Source organism: Sciurus carolinensis, chromosome 5 (genome assembly GCF_902686445.1).
Source record: "Sciurus carolinensis chromosome 5, mSciCar1.2, whole genome shotgun sequence".
NCBI lineage: Eukaryota > Metazoa > Chordata > Mammalia > Rodentia > Sciuridae > Sciurus > Sciurus carolinensis.
In genome coordinates, this window is record NC_062217.1 from 85,610,207 (window position 1) to 85,627,038 (window position 16,832).

The following is a 16,832-nucleotide window of genomic DNA, read 5'->3' on the forward strand; positions in this document are numbered from 1 at the left end:
AGTTAAAATTATCCAAAGTTTCTATCAACTGTCACATATAATTGTACTATCATTCAAATGACTGTCTTTCCTGGCATGTCTTGATTCACATGTAGAACTTCTTAAAATTCTAATTATGAAATTTTAATACTTGTTGAGAAAAGCAAAAAATTAGAAGTAAACCAAGTTACTTGTAGTTTCATCTTCCAAAACTTACAGTTCAGATGGATTTTTTCAAGGTTTTAAGGCATAAATTAGACTTAAAATCTTTGCTTTTCATTAATATTATAAGCCATTTCTTATGTCCTTAGCTAGTAAACAGCGGGAAATTGGTTCAGTAAATCAATTTACTATTTATTCCACTATTTTAAGTTGCTACAGCAACTTTCTTACATATAAAACACCTTGTGACGTTCTTGTTCAGAAGATACTCCTAAGTAAGTTTCATTTTCAGTTAACCCTTCAATCAGCCCTCCTTACCCCACCTCCCTGGCCCCACATTTAGGCTTCTCTGCACAACTGCTTTTCCATAAATCAGTCTTTTGGAAAGTGGTTAACTCCTAGAGAGAAGCATGAAAAGTAATGAGCAGTTCAAACAATATTAGAGTTCCTTTTTATAGCTTTCTTTGTTCCATATAAGACTTCTTTCTGGTGGCTTATATAAAGAACATTTTAAACGAAATAGTCTTTTAAAACTTGCAAAAAAGAATCAGGATAAAATCAAAGACAATTAGAAGAAAAGAATAGCTCTGATAAACTGTGATTTTTAGTTTTCTTCCAGACTATATTCCTCTACATGGCTTCCAAACTCTTGTCTTTACACATTTGGCTTCTCTGATACTACACATTCCTGGTATTTCTCCTGCCTCAGTGCCTTCCTCAGGCTCCTATGTGGGTTCTTTCTTTGTCCTTATTTTAATTTTTTTGTGATGCTTCGCATCAGACCAGGGCCTCTTGTATACCAGGTAAGCACTGTGACACTGGGCTGTAAACTCCATCCTCTGTCCTTAGTTTTTTACCAACACGTTCCTTTTAGGTCAGTGCTCCTGGTTTTATGATTTTTAAATTAAATATTTAGGTAACTATATGCCACATTTGCATTTCCAGTCCTGACCTCGTCCCTCCAATCCAGATGTATATCAGTTAATTGAACATCTCACTTGAATTCCTTATTTGCATCTTATACTGAACATGTCCAAAAGAGAAACCTTCCTTTCCCTGTACATGTTATTTCATTCAGTCTTTAGCATTTTAGGAAATAGGCCACCATCTTTCCAGCTGCTCAGGATAAAATTTCAGATTCCACCTTTGCTTTTTCTTTTCCCTCAGACTTTCATTTTCCTTCCTCCAAAGTCTGTACTCAGTCTGGCCACTTGTCAACACCTCCCTGCTACCCCAGGTCTCCATCATACTTTGCGGTGTAGGCGGTATGCTTTTCTTTTAAAGAGCTTTATCATGTGTTACCATCTCTGTTTATAACATTGCAGTGGCTTTTTGCTGCAGTTAGAAGAAAACCCAGTCTCCTGGTCACTGAATTTCAATGCCCTCTGAATCTGTTCTTCCTGCCACCTCCATCCTCACCTCAGGTTATTTCGTGACCTATCCCCTGTATATTCCAGGTCCACTATCATTCTTTCTGTTGTGTGAAATTCCTAGCTTATTCCTACCTCCTGACTTTTTTTAACTTTTAAAGGTAAAATGACCTTTTAGCAAATTAGCTCTGCCCAGGCAGATTTTGTACCACAAAATAGCTCTGTAAAATAACCTGTTGATGTGGATTATCTCCCTTAACCTGTGTGTCTGAAAATTTCTCCCTTATTTTTAGTAGTTTAATTTTGGTATAAAACTTTAACTCAGAAACAACAGTTCTTTATGAACAAGAAAGAATGAGATAAAAGGAAATTAGGAATAGGGAGCTCAGTAATTTTACTAAGTCTGTGCAGAAAAGAGTGTGTGTGTATAACATCATGTAAGTTTTCCACATTTCCTTTGTAGGAAGAAAACTGTACCAATGGAACTAAACAACAAAAGGCGGGGGGCACAAATTAATTCATTTCCACTCACGAAGTGTTTGTGATTATTAAACTTTTAATTTTTCTTCAGTGAAGGGACAGTTTTGATACTTCTCTAATATTACAAAATGAGTCAGATAGGTAGGAAGTGACCATTTTACCTTTTTATTCTAGCATTTTTTTCTTATTTACTATAGAAAAATATTAATACTTTTTTATTTGAAAAATACATGTTCCCAAAAGTCCTGAACAGGTAGTCTTCTAAAATACACAGTAGTTTCAGATTGCATAAGAATTATTCAGATTAAGTTAGAAAGATTTTAGAAAATTTAACAATAAGAATCATAAATTTTTTTTTTAAAGGAAAAATATATAAACTATGTGACTATGATGCCCATTTTCTTTCTCTGGACATATGTTTTATGAATGTTCTTTTCTTTTAGCTTGATAAGGATGATATGGTATATATGGAAGCATATGATAAATTGTTGGAGTCCTGGTTAACTTTGGTCCAAGACGACAAACATTTCCACAAAGGCTTTTTTACCCAACATGCAGTTCAAGTTTTTAATTCCTATATTCACTGCCACCTAGCTGCTCCAGATGGCACAAGGAATTTGGTAAGTTTTAAGCCAGGTGGTAATTAAAAATCATCATAGGCTCTGTTTCATCTTATAATAATATATAAAACTAGAAATTTAAGATAGACTCCCCACTGAGAAAATTTGCTGAGTTCAAAAGTGGTCCTTGTTGTATAAATGGGTTCTTATATGGGGAAGAAAGTTGCTTATAGTCACCTCCTTTCAGTTTTCATTTACCTACCTTTGTCTTGTTAGTTTTGCAGTGCTAATGAATGACTTCCTATATTCCAAAGGACCAGAAATCTTAAAGATCATCTTATTGACAAGTGAAATTCTCCAGTGTGGGAGGTGGGTTGTGGGTGTGCAGTTAGCTGTGTTTACTTCATGCACTGGGGAGTGATATTTCTACATCCTTCTGTATTGTGCCTCTCTTATGATAGCCACTAGAGCTGTTGTCATGGTTAGCAAGGAGTCCATAGATAGCTGCACTTGAAGTTTGACTTTGTCCAGCCCTTTCCATATTTTATAGGGCCTCAGAAAATCCTGAACAAGATAGTGCAGTTCCTCAATGTTATTTTCTTTCACCTGTAATAGACCGCCAATGGTGTAGCCTCTCGTGAGGAAGAAGAAATAAGTGAACTTCAAGAAGATGATCGAGACCAGTTTTCTGATCAACTCGCCAGTGTAGGAATGCTAGGAAGAATTGCTGCAGAACACTGTATACCTCTTCTGACAAGGTACACACAGTCCAAAGAAACCCCATGGAGCAAATAGTCTGTATTCACAATTCCCTGGAGAGCACTTGAAGTGTTTAAAGACTTTAAACACCCCACCCCGTATCCTAGCACACTGGACCAATGGACAGAAACATACCCATGATTGCATTCTTTGGCTTATACATTTGGAGCCCAGGCACTACAACATAGATGGCAGAGAGATTATGGAAAACATGGTCTGAGTAACGATTTGACCCATACCAATAAAAAATTGGAATAACCAGTTTTCAAATTCCTGTTATAAACCCTGATTGTTTGTAAAGCATTGTTTTACTTCTGTGTCATAAACAGTAAATCAGAATTCCTATAGTGCTATGAGAACAATTGTGTACTATAATGCTTTTGTATATTTGTTTTTGTGCTAAGTCTTAATTTATATTGTCTAGTATAGGAAGTTATAAATTGTTCTTCATCTTTGTGTTTTGAGCTTCACAAAGCTAATTGTTTTGTTTTCTCTTTTTTAGTTTATTAGAAGAAAGAGTAACAAGACTCCATGGTCAGTTACAACGACATCAGCAACAATTACTTGCTTCACCTGGTTCAAGCACCATTGATAACAAAATGCTTGATGATCTCTATGAAGATATTCACTGGCTTATTTTAGTTACAGGTTGGTTAGTTGTTTCTTTTTAAAATGTAGTTGTCAACTAAACAGTTTAAGCGCTAAAAAAACAATAGTCATTCATAGTATTGGATGAAATTTGGGTACAGTGTTATTTGCCACAGAGCTTTGGATGTATTTTTAAAAAAAATCCTGGCTAACGATGTTTTCATTGCCTATTGCACACCAGATGTTTTATGTGAATCTCATCATACTGTACTGAATTCATACTGTTAAGTGTTGTTACTGTAACCATCATCATCGTTGTCCCCATCGAACAGACTAGGAAGTTGAGAGTGTAAGAAACTAGACCAAGGTCACATTGCTATTAATTTTTGGAAGCAAGAGTGCAAATGTAGGCAGTATGGCTTTTAGGATTTTCTTCCTTATCCACCATACTATTAGTGTTTCTTTATTTTAAGTAATCAGGGAAAATCTTGACTTTTGGAAAAGCATTCTTCAATATTGATTTCTAGTATAAAGAAATAGCAGAAATCATATTAACTTTACAGATGATATTACTGAAAATTATTAAAAGGTAGTGGATTAAAATGCCTACATGTCACTATGAACTATAAAATTGATGAACAAAACATTTGTCCTTTGCTGTATTTTTGAGGGTTGATAATCTGAGAAATTGAGTTTCTTCTCATCAACTTGAAATTAACAGATTAATAGTTACAATTTACTTTTACATCAATTTATGTGATGTATATAAATCAAATAAAACTGAAAACATTTATAGTGCAATTTGGTAAATGTAGATTTGTTAAGTGTTCATTTTTAATTTTTTTTAAACTGAAGGCTACCTCTTAGCTGATGATACTCAGGGAGAGACTCCGCTAATACCTCCAGAAATAATGGAATATTCCATTAAGCATTCATCTGAAGTTGACATTAATACAACACTTCAAATTTTGGGATCTCCAGGAGAAAAGGCTTCTTCCATCCCAGGGTACAACAGAACAGATTCTGTGATTAGGTAATATGAACTCTATAGCTGTGCTCTTGTAATTTATACTGTTTTATAAATTATGAGTTGATGGGTAGATGGCTAGAGGGATAGGCACGCTGTAAATCGGATACATGAAATAAAACAAAACTTGGAGAAGCCTTGAAATACACAAGGATGGCAAGTACTCAGTATTATTTAGGCAACACCTAAACACCTAGTGGGAATTGACAGCTATTTCTAGTATTGAAGAAATTACATGTAAAATTACTGTAACTAGGAGACTTGGAAGAGACATTCAGTCTGATGTACTATGAAAATAGTGCTTGTCCATCAGAAAGTAGTACTGATGTATGTACAGGCACCCTTAATAAGGGAAAAAGGAATTTGAGGTTCTTAGGAACCAGGTGAACATTAATAAATGTTTATTATTAATGAAAGCTAAAACTACATTTCATTGGCTTTCTTAATGAAAACTGTAATTTTTGCCTTATAAAATGGAAGTATTTATCTTGAATATGTGAAACATGAGAACCCTGTTGGGGAACTTACAAGGTAGCAGAGTGCCTCCAATGAGAGGATTCACTTTACTCTTCTCAATAGTAATGGCAAATTTTTCATTAATTCTTAATGGTGAAGTTAAGGAGGGGTAAACGTGGACTAGATATGCTTTTAAAAGTAGATTTGAAAACAGTATTTTAAGTTAGAGTATTTTCCATTTAAATTCAGAGTGCAGGCAGGTATGTCAGTAATGATGACACTTTTTTTTTTTCAGTTGCAAAATCAGTAACTCAAGGTGCTGTCCCTTTTATTCTTTTCTTAATGGAAAAACATGGACATCATAAAACCTGTACAAAATAAAAAGTAATTTTTCTTTTTACAAGTTGGAATACTAAGCTTATATCAAAATCTTTGGGAATTTATTTCCTTTCTAAATAACAGTTTTCTATTTGAAAAGTTTTAAATCATCCTCTGAGATTACTATAGTCTTTAAATTCAGCATCTGTGGAAATCGGTGCTTTTGCTTTGGTTTGTTTCATGGTGAATGTTAATTTCAAAGACAATACATTTCAGGGTGCTGTCATATATTCTTTGACATATTTCTTGCCTGGGTAGTACCATTAGGAATGCTTTCCTTGTATTTTAAGTGCTTTTTCAATTTTTTTCCAGTCCCAGGTATCAGTGTGGGAGCAAAACATTTTTGTATCTGAGAGCACAGACTATGGAGGGTTGGGTTACCCCCCACCCCAATAAAAATGTCACCATGTTTTTTTAATACAAGTTAATTTTAAATGTAAAATTAACTGGTGTTTAGGAGAAATGTTCCTTGTTTAAGCAAAAATGTAGTTCACATTCCTTGAAAAACTATCATTTAGCAAATAATTATTGAGTACTTAACTATGTAGTAGGCAGTTTAATGGGTGCTTGGGATATATCAGTAATAAAACAAACAGAATTCACTCTCCCTCTAGAGCTCCCTGTAAAGGAGAGATGATCAAGAAGTAAAGTGGTATTAGAAAACAGTAAATGCTATCTGTAAAAAGCCAAGCAGGGTAGGATCAGAAATTAAGACTTCAGGGATCATTTCAGTTTTAAACAGTGTGATGTACATCAGCTTTATTTAGGACGTGACTTGAGAGCAAAAACTTGAGGTTGGTATGAAAACCATAGAGATGTTTGGGGGATGAGCATTCCAAGGAGAACAGCAGCTAATGCCAGTGCCCTGGGCATATCTGGCATGTTCAAGAAACAGCAAGAAAGCCCTTGTGGACTAAGCAGAGTGAAGTAGAATTTTGTAAAAGATGGAGCTGGGGAAAGAGAGGGAAACCAGATAAGATCTTTAGACCTGTGTAGCATCTTTCACTTTTGCTCTTGAGTTAAGTGGGGTGCTATCGCAGAGTTTTGAGCAGGAAAATTACTTGTGTGTTAAAAACACTACTCTAATTGCTGTATTTAGAGTTAATGATGAAAATGAAAAGACCAGATATGTGGCCAGTTGCAGTAATTCAAGAAGATGATGGTGTCCAGATCAGAGTAACCGTAGTAGAGGTCATGAAAAGTTAAAAACACTGATTTATTTTTTTTTCTTTTAGTTTATGAAATGCAAATGTAATCCAGGATTGATTTAGGAAACCGAGTGCTGTCTGGAATATACAGTACTTTCAGATAGCATTCTTAAGGAACTCAAGTAGAATTGGGGTATTAATCTTGGAATACCAACAATAGGAGATATTTTGATCAGTAGTGTCCTCAATTGCCCTTTGGGCTGGGATCTGAGGATATAGTAGACTAGTATAGGAACACCTGCATTCACCTAGTCTACTGGCGGGGAGGATCCAGGGGGAACTTCTTGGAAGAGTTTAGCATTTAAACTGCTACTTGCAGGATGAAAGGAAGGCAACCAGTGCTTGAGGCAGTGATAGAAGCAGAAGTGGGGAGAGGGAAAACTTGGTGTGGCTAGTGTGTGAATATGGTGGGAGGAACACTGGTCTGTCCTGGTGGTTGAGATGATGAGGCAGGGAGGATGCTATTGGTGGGCTCATGAGGTAGGAGTGAAACTGGGAGAAAGGATTTGCAATAGATAAGTAAACTGATCCAGTTGTTTAGAGGTGGTGTTCTGTGGAAGATAGATTTAAAGGATGACAAACCAAGTTGGAAAGCATTTTATTAGAAATTTTGAAATAAAGATGCAAAAAGGCTCTGGGTTTGAGAGGTGTGTCTGAGGGAGCTCTCCAGGCATGTGCTGATAGTTGGATATGGTGGAGAGGAGAGAGAGAGGATGAAGAAAGGCTCTCTGGGATTACCTGGGATTGAACTGACAGGTACTTAACCACTGAGACACATCCCCAGCCCTTTTTATATTTTATTTAGAAACAGGGTCTCACTGAGTTGCCCAGGACCTTGCTAAGTTGCTAAGGCTGGCTCTGAACTTGTGATCTTCCTGAGTTGTTGGGATTACAGGTTATTCACCTTTCTTCTACTTGACAAAAGAAAGGTGGAAGCTCTCCCTCATTCTGTACCTTGCTGTGGGGATTGGCAGTTATATAAAAGACCACAGAGTGCCAAATAAAGGAGCAGGTGCAAATAGTGTGGTGTTTACTAGAGTGAGTGTACAATCAGGAAATTCAGCCCATTGCATTATGTAACATTGAGCAGGGCCTAATTTAATGTCAGCTAAGAGATTATTAAAATAATTTTTGATGATAGATCTCTGTGATTTTTGTCATATAACTTAGAAGAAATTCAAATAATTGGGTGACCTTGCTGTTTTTAAAATACCTTCTTTTTATTTATGTGAACAAGTTTTTTCACTGTTTATATCTGTTAAAATGAAAAATACAGACCAAATTGTGTTCAATTTTGACTCATCTGGCAATAATATTTATTCACAAAGACTTGATCTAAGTGGGAAAAAGAAAATACAGTGCTATGTTACCTCAAAGGATGGATAAAATTTATTTTTTATGTTTCATAAGTTAAATTTGTGTTACGTTTTAAGTATTACAATGCTAACTCAATCCAGAAGATATTTTCAAATATTGTCTTATGATCATTGGAAATTCTTAAAAATTATCTTTTAATATCTAGACAGTTGTATCATAGAATATAGTATGACCAGCAAATATAGCATATATATTTATTATTAGGATAATGTTCTATAGGGAATTGGAAGTGAAATGAAAAAAAATTGTTTACATTGTAAATGAATGGTGTTAGCTAAAAGAATGCTGATGATTAAATTCTAGTATGTAAACATACATGTTAATGTAACCATTAATTTAGAATTCTGATAGTCTAGAAATGATCTAAAATTATTTAATCTTTTGGGGAAAATTTGGTATGCTAACTTAAATGAATATGAGGTCATTAGGATTTTTTTGTTCACATATCCCCTAAAATAAATTTTGAAAGTTTGAGCACTGGTGTATAAGGAGTTCATGGATAGTGAGAAAAGAAAGGTTCTAGGCTTAAAAACCTCCTCACTTTAAAGGAGAAGGCTGCTATTAAAAACTTTAAGAAAGAGTGAGCAGATGGATGAGGGAAATGTGGGAAGTGTGGTGCTGGGGAAGCCGAAGGAAGGAGTTTCTTCAAAAGGACAGAGTAGTCAACAGCATCTAGTATTTCTGAGACATCAGAAGCTGGATAAATAACTGAAACTTGTTCATCTGATATCATTACAAGGAGATTTCAGTCTTCTTGAGACCCTTGATGATAGGCACAAAGGCCAAAACTCAGTAATTAGAACCACAGTGTTGCCATTAATATTTATTAAATGGTATTATAATTGGTTCTTTTATTATATCCTTTGCTTCTTTGCCTTTTGGCTGAAATCAAGTTAAATATATATAACTTATGTGCCCACCTTGCACTTCCAGAGCAAAGACATTTTTACTTAACTGTCTATCAACACTATGTTATAGACACCTTTTGGCCATATGAATTATGTAGCTGGGGGCAAAGACAATATGTGCACTTAGGTAATCTTTCTAGCAAGATTTTTATTTAAAAGTACTATTAGGAATCACGTTTATTGGGAAAAGCAGAACTATCAGATTTGGAGATAAGGGTCAGTACTGCAGACATTCTAGATGAGTCAGTTCCAGATCCTACACAACAGAGCTTGTGTTTTATGGTATAAAATCACATGCTGTGCCTACCAGGGGAGTTTTAAGTAGTGATGGAATGCTGAAAGAATTTGGCATGCACTCTGAACATTTAATTTTATGATTTTCTTCCATTTTTCATCTTTAGACAGTAATGCTGAGATTTGCACATGCAATTATGTCTCTAGTGTTAACTTTCTTTCTTCTCTTTATCTTGTGTTCTACTTCATCATTGATTAAAAATATTGTAAGGTATTTTTCTACAATCCTGTTGATGAGATTTTCAAGTATTTATTGACCTAAATCCAGAGTCAGAAATGGACTTTTAAGGAAAAAAATATATTTAGACAACCTCTAAATCAATAAAAGAACAAATGACTTCTGTTTTATACCTACAGGCTGTTATCTGCTGTTCTAAGAGTTTCAGAAGTTGAATCTCGAGCAATAAGAGCAGATCTCACTCACCTACTAAGCCCTCAAATGGGCAAAGATATTGTTTGGTTTCTAAAACGCTGGGCCAAGACTTATCTCCTTGTGGATGAAAAACTATATGATCAGGTCAGAATGTAAAACTTCTAAACTTCTTTTGTATTTATGATGATGGCAGTTATAAAAGTGGGAACATTTTTCTTGTTGATTTTTCTCATCAAAGTGGAATTGGAGCATTCTTCTGCACTGAAGAGAACTGAGGACTCTAATGCTGCTTTGTAGCTTTTCTCAGAGCACATCATTAGATTGTTTATTTTACCAATGTTAAGATACAGATTACAAAATTGGGCACAGTGGCACATGCCTGTTATCCCAGCAACTCAACAGGCTGAGACAGGAGGATTCCAAGTTCAAGACCAGCCTCAGCAACTTAGCGAGGACCTGCCTCAAAAAAATAAAAAGGAATAAGGATGTAATTCAGTGGTTAACCACTCCTGGGTTCAATCTCTGGTATCAAAAAAAAAAAAAAAAAAAAAAAGATACAGATTGTTATTTGGGAATAGACTAATATGTTCTTTGATTTAAATATCATTCTAGTGTGTTAATATGAGATAACATTGACAGAAAAATCACATTGGAAAATAGGAGTGAATCTGAGAATCTTTTTGGACTAGGAAATTAATAATTTATAAAAGTAATGTGAAATAAGTACTGTTTTGGATTTAGATTCAGTTTTTCTGTTGGCAGTTTTTTCAGATGATCGATTTTTCTGATCTCACAACATTTGTTTTTTCTCTAAAGATAAGTCTACCATTCAGTACAGCATTTGGAGCAGATACAGAGGGTTCTCAGTGGATTATTGGCTACCTCTTACAAAAAGTCATCAGTAACCTCTCAGTCTGGAGTAGTGAGCAAGACCTTGCAAATGATACTGTACAACTCCTTGTCACTTTGGTGGAAAGAAGAGAAAGGTAAACCCATTGCTGGAGAGACTCATGCAATGAGACCCACACACTCATGCCGTGGGGGAGGTGTGGGGCAATATGCACTTCAGTTTGCAGATCTAAGTCCAGATGCTGCATTTCTTAGCTGTAGTGTGCTGTTATTACACTATTGTAACAAATGCAGATGGGGCTTTCCTGTGTTATAATTGAAGATTGCATTGACTTTTTCAAAGATTTGGCTTCAGAGAACCTTGGGAGTAACACAAGTTTTATTAGTAATTTATAGTTTTTTAAAAACCGTTTAATGTAGAATATTCTCACTTGTTTTTTTTTTTCAGGTATCCTGTTAGCATTATCTCTGCTTTAAAGATGAAAACAACTGATACTTAAACTCTGACGTTGCAAAGTAGAATTTTTAGTGCTTCCTGCAGCAATTCTGAAAATATTTTAATTTTTCTTACTGTACATGAGTATCATTATTATTGTTGGTATTACTCTTGCCATTGACTACTATTTATCAAATTCTTATAATTTGTTATATATCGTCCTAAGGGTTTCATATGTGGTATCATCTCACTTGATCTTTATCAATGTCAGTTATCAATCAGCATGAGATTGAGGGCTGTTGTAACTGTCATTATCCCTATTTTGCATATTAGAAAATTGATGATTAAGAGAAATTAAGTAAATTAATTCCAACTGGTTGTGGTTGTGCATGCCTGTAGCCTCACCTACTTGGGAGGCTGAGGCAGAAGGATCAGTTGAGCTCATGAATTCAAGACCAGCCTGAGCAATACAGTGAGACCCCACCTCAAAAAAAAAAAAAAAAATCCAGTTATCTTCAATTTTCATTTTCTTAATATATGTGAAAATAATATATGTTTTATTATTTCTACCCAAAGGGCAAACTTAGTAATTCAATGTGAAAACTGGTGGAACCTAGCTAAGCAGTTTGCAAGCCGCAGTCCCCCTCTTAACTTCTTGTCAAGTCCTGTGCAGAGGACACTGATGAAGGCTCTTGTCTTAGGGGGTTTTGCACATATGGACACAGAAACCAAACAACAATATTGGACAGAGGTAACAGTTCTCTCTAATTTGATTGTACCCTTTCATGTAATTCTGTAGTTGCTTTATCTATGTATTGCCATAAAATAGTCTATGGGGATAAAATAATATTTCAGTCATAGCTTTTTTGATATTTTTTCCTGTAGTGAGTATATTGAAGCTTATTGCTTGACAAATACTTCTCATTTGTCTATACCTGTTTTTGTGAAAACATTGAATATTATCAAATGTTCTTTACTTTAGGCATATTTTCCCAAGTCCGATGAGCGTCTAAACTGGTGTGTTAAAATCTTAAGACTGGGGATGTAGCTTAACAGCAGAGCACTTCCCTAACATGCATGAAGCTGTGGGTTAGATCCCCAGCATTGGGGGAAAGATGGAATTATGACATAAAAATTAGTGAAATATTTTCCTGTCTTGAACAAACAGACACAAATTAACCATTTTATTTTCTGGGACTGCTGTAAACTTGGTGACTTGAACAATAGACATTTATTGTCTCGCAATTCTGGAGTCTGAAAGTTCAAGATCAGGAGTCAGCAGAGTTGGTTCCTTCTGAGGGCTCTAAGGAAGAATCTATAGCTTCTAGTGGTTTGCTGGCAAGCTTTAACATTCCTTGAAAGGTGTAAGCCTCATCCTGATCTCTGTCTTGTTCACATGATATTCTTCCTGTGTGAGTGTCTGCATCCAGATTTCCCCTTTTAATAAAATACCAGTTATATTGGGTCAGTAGCCCACTCTGTTCCAGTGTGATCTCATCTCAACTGATTACATCTGCAGTGACTCTTTGTTCAAATAAGTTCACATTCTGAGGTGCTTAAGAATTGGATTTCCACATAGGAATTTTTGAGAGGACACAGTTCAACCCATAACAACCACCATGGACATATTATATAAGCTTTGAATCAGGGATCAGGTGTGTATGTAGGTTACTGGCCTGCAGTCCTTGTGTCTAAAGTACTCTTTAATTTCTGAGAAGGGGCACAGTACAAATCAGACCGTCGCCTGTGACCCCAGAACTCAGGGAAACCAAGCAGACTATATGTTTCTAGTTTAAGTATATGTTTTGTTATATGGAATTAAATGGAATTAAGATATTGTTTTCATGAATGCACCATACAAGACTTATGATCTGGAGTTAATGTGCTTAGAAGAGTAGGGAAAGAAAGAACAGGCAAGAGCTTTGTGTTGAGTGCTTGTTAGAGCAGAAGTTTGCAAACTGCAGCCCATAAGCCAAATATGGCCTGTTTTGTAAATAAAGTTTTATTGAAACAATTGTTTACATCTTCTCTATGTCTCCATACTGTACACGGTGCAGAGTCCAAAGTATTTAGTCTGGCCCTTTACATAAAAAAGTTTGCTGATCCCTTCTGTAAAGTCTTAACTTTTTATCTTTTTATGATTTTGAGGGCTGGGGAGATAACTCAGCTGGTAGAGTGCTTGCCTCACAAGCACAAGGCCCCAGTACTGCAAAAAAAAAAAAAAAAAAAAAAAAAAAGTTTTTGCTAATCACTTGAAAAGAGATGGAGGGAAATTGCACAATTGTGTGAATGGGACTGAAAAAGTGGTATGTCATGACTTGGTGTCATTTCTTTGTGTGTGCCTGAGGTTATCTATGATGACCCTCAAATGGGGAATGTAGTGTGTAGTTTAGATATTTCTTGTTTTCTGTGCTTGTGCTATCTGCAGTAATTAGAAATGTTTTGGAAACTATTGATCCAAGTTGAGGAAGTAAATAAAGCATGTTTAGAAAGTTCATGCTGTACTTTTCTAGGTTCTTCAGCCACTTCAGCAGCGATTCTTAAGAGTGATAAACCAAGAAAATTTTCAGCAGATGTGTCAGCAAGAGGAAGTCAAACAGGAAATCACTGCTACGCTAGAGGCCCTGTGTGGCATTGCTGAGGCTACCCAGATCGACAATGTAGCCATTCTTTTAATTTTTTAATGGACTTCCTTACCATTGCATTGGGTTGATGGAAGTTTATAAAAATACCCCAGAGACTGTCAATCTCATTATAGAAGTTTTTGTCGAAGTTGCACATAAACAGATATGTTATCTTGGAGAGGTGAGCACTTTCTAGTTTTATCCCCTCAGGGTTAAAACTCTTCAAAGCTACAATAATGTGATAGATACTTTTCTTCAAATTTGATGCATGTTTTCTAAAATAAATTTATTTTTCCAAAAGACCCTTAAGAAGATTTTTAAAAAGAACTCGTGATTCAAGGAAGTCATGTCTAAAAATAAAACTTGCCCTAAAATTTTGTTAGAAAAAGGCTAAATTTTAAATATCATTGTACTCTTAATATATACTTTTATTGTTATTGTTGATATTTCAATATTTAAACAAGTATTATAGCTACTATTTGAATTCAGAGTAAATTTAAACTTGTCTACTTATTTCCCAGCTGGATTCTACCAAACAGAATAATTTTTGCTTATTTTCTTACAGTCCAAAGCTATGAACTTATATGAAGCCTGCCTTACTTTGTTGCAAGTATATTCTAAGAATAATTTAGGGAGGCAAAGAATAGATGTTACAGCCGAAGAAGAGCAGTACCAAGACCTGCTTCTCATTATGGAACTTCTTACTAACCTTCTGTCAAAAGAATTCATAGATTTCAGTGACACAGGTATAGTGTGATGGTTTTTAAACTTGATTGTGATTGTTGTTTATATTAAAACAAAAGATTGTTTTAAGTGAAATCCCATAAAGTTCAGTTTACAGAACGATTGAAAATAAATCTATTTTGTTGAAGTGAGGGTCAGGGCCAAACGTTCCTGCTTGCCTTTTCTTTTATAAGAATAATGTCTTCACCTAGGAATAGTGGTGCTTTCCTGTAGTCCAGCTGCTCAGCAGGCTGAGGCAGAAGGATTACTTGAGCAGAAAAGTTTTGGGCCAGTCTGGGCAACATAGTCTCTTTAAAAAAAAAAAAAAAAAAGTGTCTTTCATTTTTTTTGCAGTTTATTTTGAACATCAGGCCCTGTTCTTCTCACGTAGGATGAAGTAGATACCATTGTTATTCTCACTTTAAAGATGAGGCAATAGAAGCATAGAGAAGTTAAGTCACTTACTCACAGGTATTTAGTTAGTAAGTTGGGATTAAATTTCAAAACCCAGCAGGTGACCATAGACTCCAGTCTCTTTAGTTATGTTTTATTTACTCCTCCATGTCCTCTGAAGCAGCGTCTCAACAAACCTAGCACTTTGTGGAGTGTAGTTTGGGAAACTCTAGTGGCGTACAAAACCCTGACCTCTAGAATTGACAGGCCACTTAACTTTAATAGCTCATCAGTAACATGACATGAGGAAAGTCAGTTAGCCTGCCTGTTTTCTTTATTGACTGATAAAATCTACCCCCGCCCCAACTGCTTTACCCCACTGCCAAGCTTGCCTTTAAAGTATCTAGAAATTGTTTTATAAGAGAAACAAACCATATATAGCATTATTATGTTGTGAATATTATGCAGACCTTTGTGATAGTAGACTTTATGGCTTCTCTATTGCAAAAGTCTCTTAAATTGTTGCTGTAATATACTGCTTTAGTCATTGCACCCAATCTTTGAGATTGTTCTTGCTCTTTTTTCTTTTTTGGTCATTTTCCTTATTCACTGAACCATGGTTTTTCCAGTATCTATCCCATACTACACACTGTTAAAGTTCGCTGTTTAGGAGGTTTATTGAAGTTATCTATGGGTAATGAGGTAAAGTGGTTTGAAAAGCACTGTCCAAACTTTACCTCAGCAAATTCTTTCCATTTTGTTTTCAGGCCCAGGCCCTTACGCAACAGCGGCCCCATGTTTTCTGAGTCCTTTGGTCTGTGCTTCTCAGTCCCAGAGTGTTAAACCTTTCCAGGTCATATGCACCTCTCCCTCAGCTAGTGTGCACTCTTACACTCCAATAGTGTGGACTCTTGGAGGCTTTGTACACTCCAAGAGTTGGAGGGACCTCAGGTTAAGAACTGTGGTGAGAAGGAGCTGTGACCCAGTATTAAATCATTTGTACATTTAGATGATTTACTGTCAGAGGTACCCCTATATTTCATAAATGAATTCATTCTTTCAAATTTCTCATTTCTAGAAAGACTATCAGTTTCTAGGTTCCCAGTTCTGACTGAAACTATCAGGCCCCATCCCACTAACTCCAGAAGTCTACATTTTTTTAACAAAGTTCCCTAGACATTTTAGATGACGTTTTACCTTATCTGGTAGGTATTACTGTGTACTTCTTTCAGACTAACTTTCCCCAGATAATTCCATCATGGGCTGGGGTGTGGCTCAGTTGTAGAGTGCTTGCCTAGCACGTGAGGTACTGGGTTTGATCCTCAGGAACACATAAAAATAAATAAAATAAAGGTATTGTGTCCATCTACAATTAAAAAAAAAAATTCTATCATGTTCAATACAGTAGATCCCTAGCACTGGCCAGTGAGGGATTATAATAGAAGTAAACATTTCAGGATGTTAGGGATGATAGGACTCTGGCCAGTTTGTAGCATCTCCTCTCTTCTGGCCTCTCTGGGAAACCAACACAGTCTCCTTATTGGAGCGTGGTTGAAGAATCCTTCCCCAAGTACATCTTCCGAGATCTTCCCTTGGGTAGCAGACTTTCTGTATTAACTTCCCTGAATCCGGTAGGGCTTATTCACAAGGGAAAGCCATTGGTATTTTTGAAAGGTTTTTGACCTGGGAGGCTTCCAAGACTAATTAGGGTATGGTATATTTTGGAGAGTTCTATTGAAAGAAATAGGAGAACTCCTAAAGGTATTTGGAGGGGCAGACACCCTCTCTATTGTCCAAACTACAGTACAGCTTACTTCCTCATGTCTGCCATGCTGAGAAAAGATTGCAGAGCAAACAAGAAAGTTAAGCAGTTGAGGAAGAGTTTACC

The 16,832-nt window shown here is 35.8% G+C and overlaps 1 protein-coding gene across 1 annotated transcript in view; it reads left to right on the forward strand.

Annotated features, from left to right (window-relative positions):
- The window catches only part of Xpo4 (exportin 4), a 107,472-nt gene that overhangs the window by 82,654 nt on the left and 7,986 nt on the right, over nt 1–16,832 (forward strand). The window contains 11 exon segments of the mRNA XM_047552589.1: nt 2,435–2,611; nt 3,167–3,309; nt 3,813–3,958; nt 4,754–4,931; nt 9,904–10,063; nt 10,736–10,905; nt 11,781–11,955; nt 13,718–13,871; nt 13,874–13,900; nt 13,903–14,009; nt 14,394–14,574. Coding sequence (XP_047408545.1) covers nt 2,435–2,611; nt 3,167–3,309; nt 3,813–3,958; nt 4,754–4,931; nt 9,904–10,063; nt 10,736–10,905; nt 11,781–11,955; nt 13,718–13,871; nt 13,874–13,900; nt 13,903–14,009; nt 14,394–14,574 — 1,618 coding nt within the window.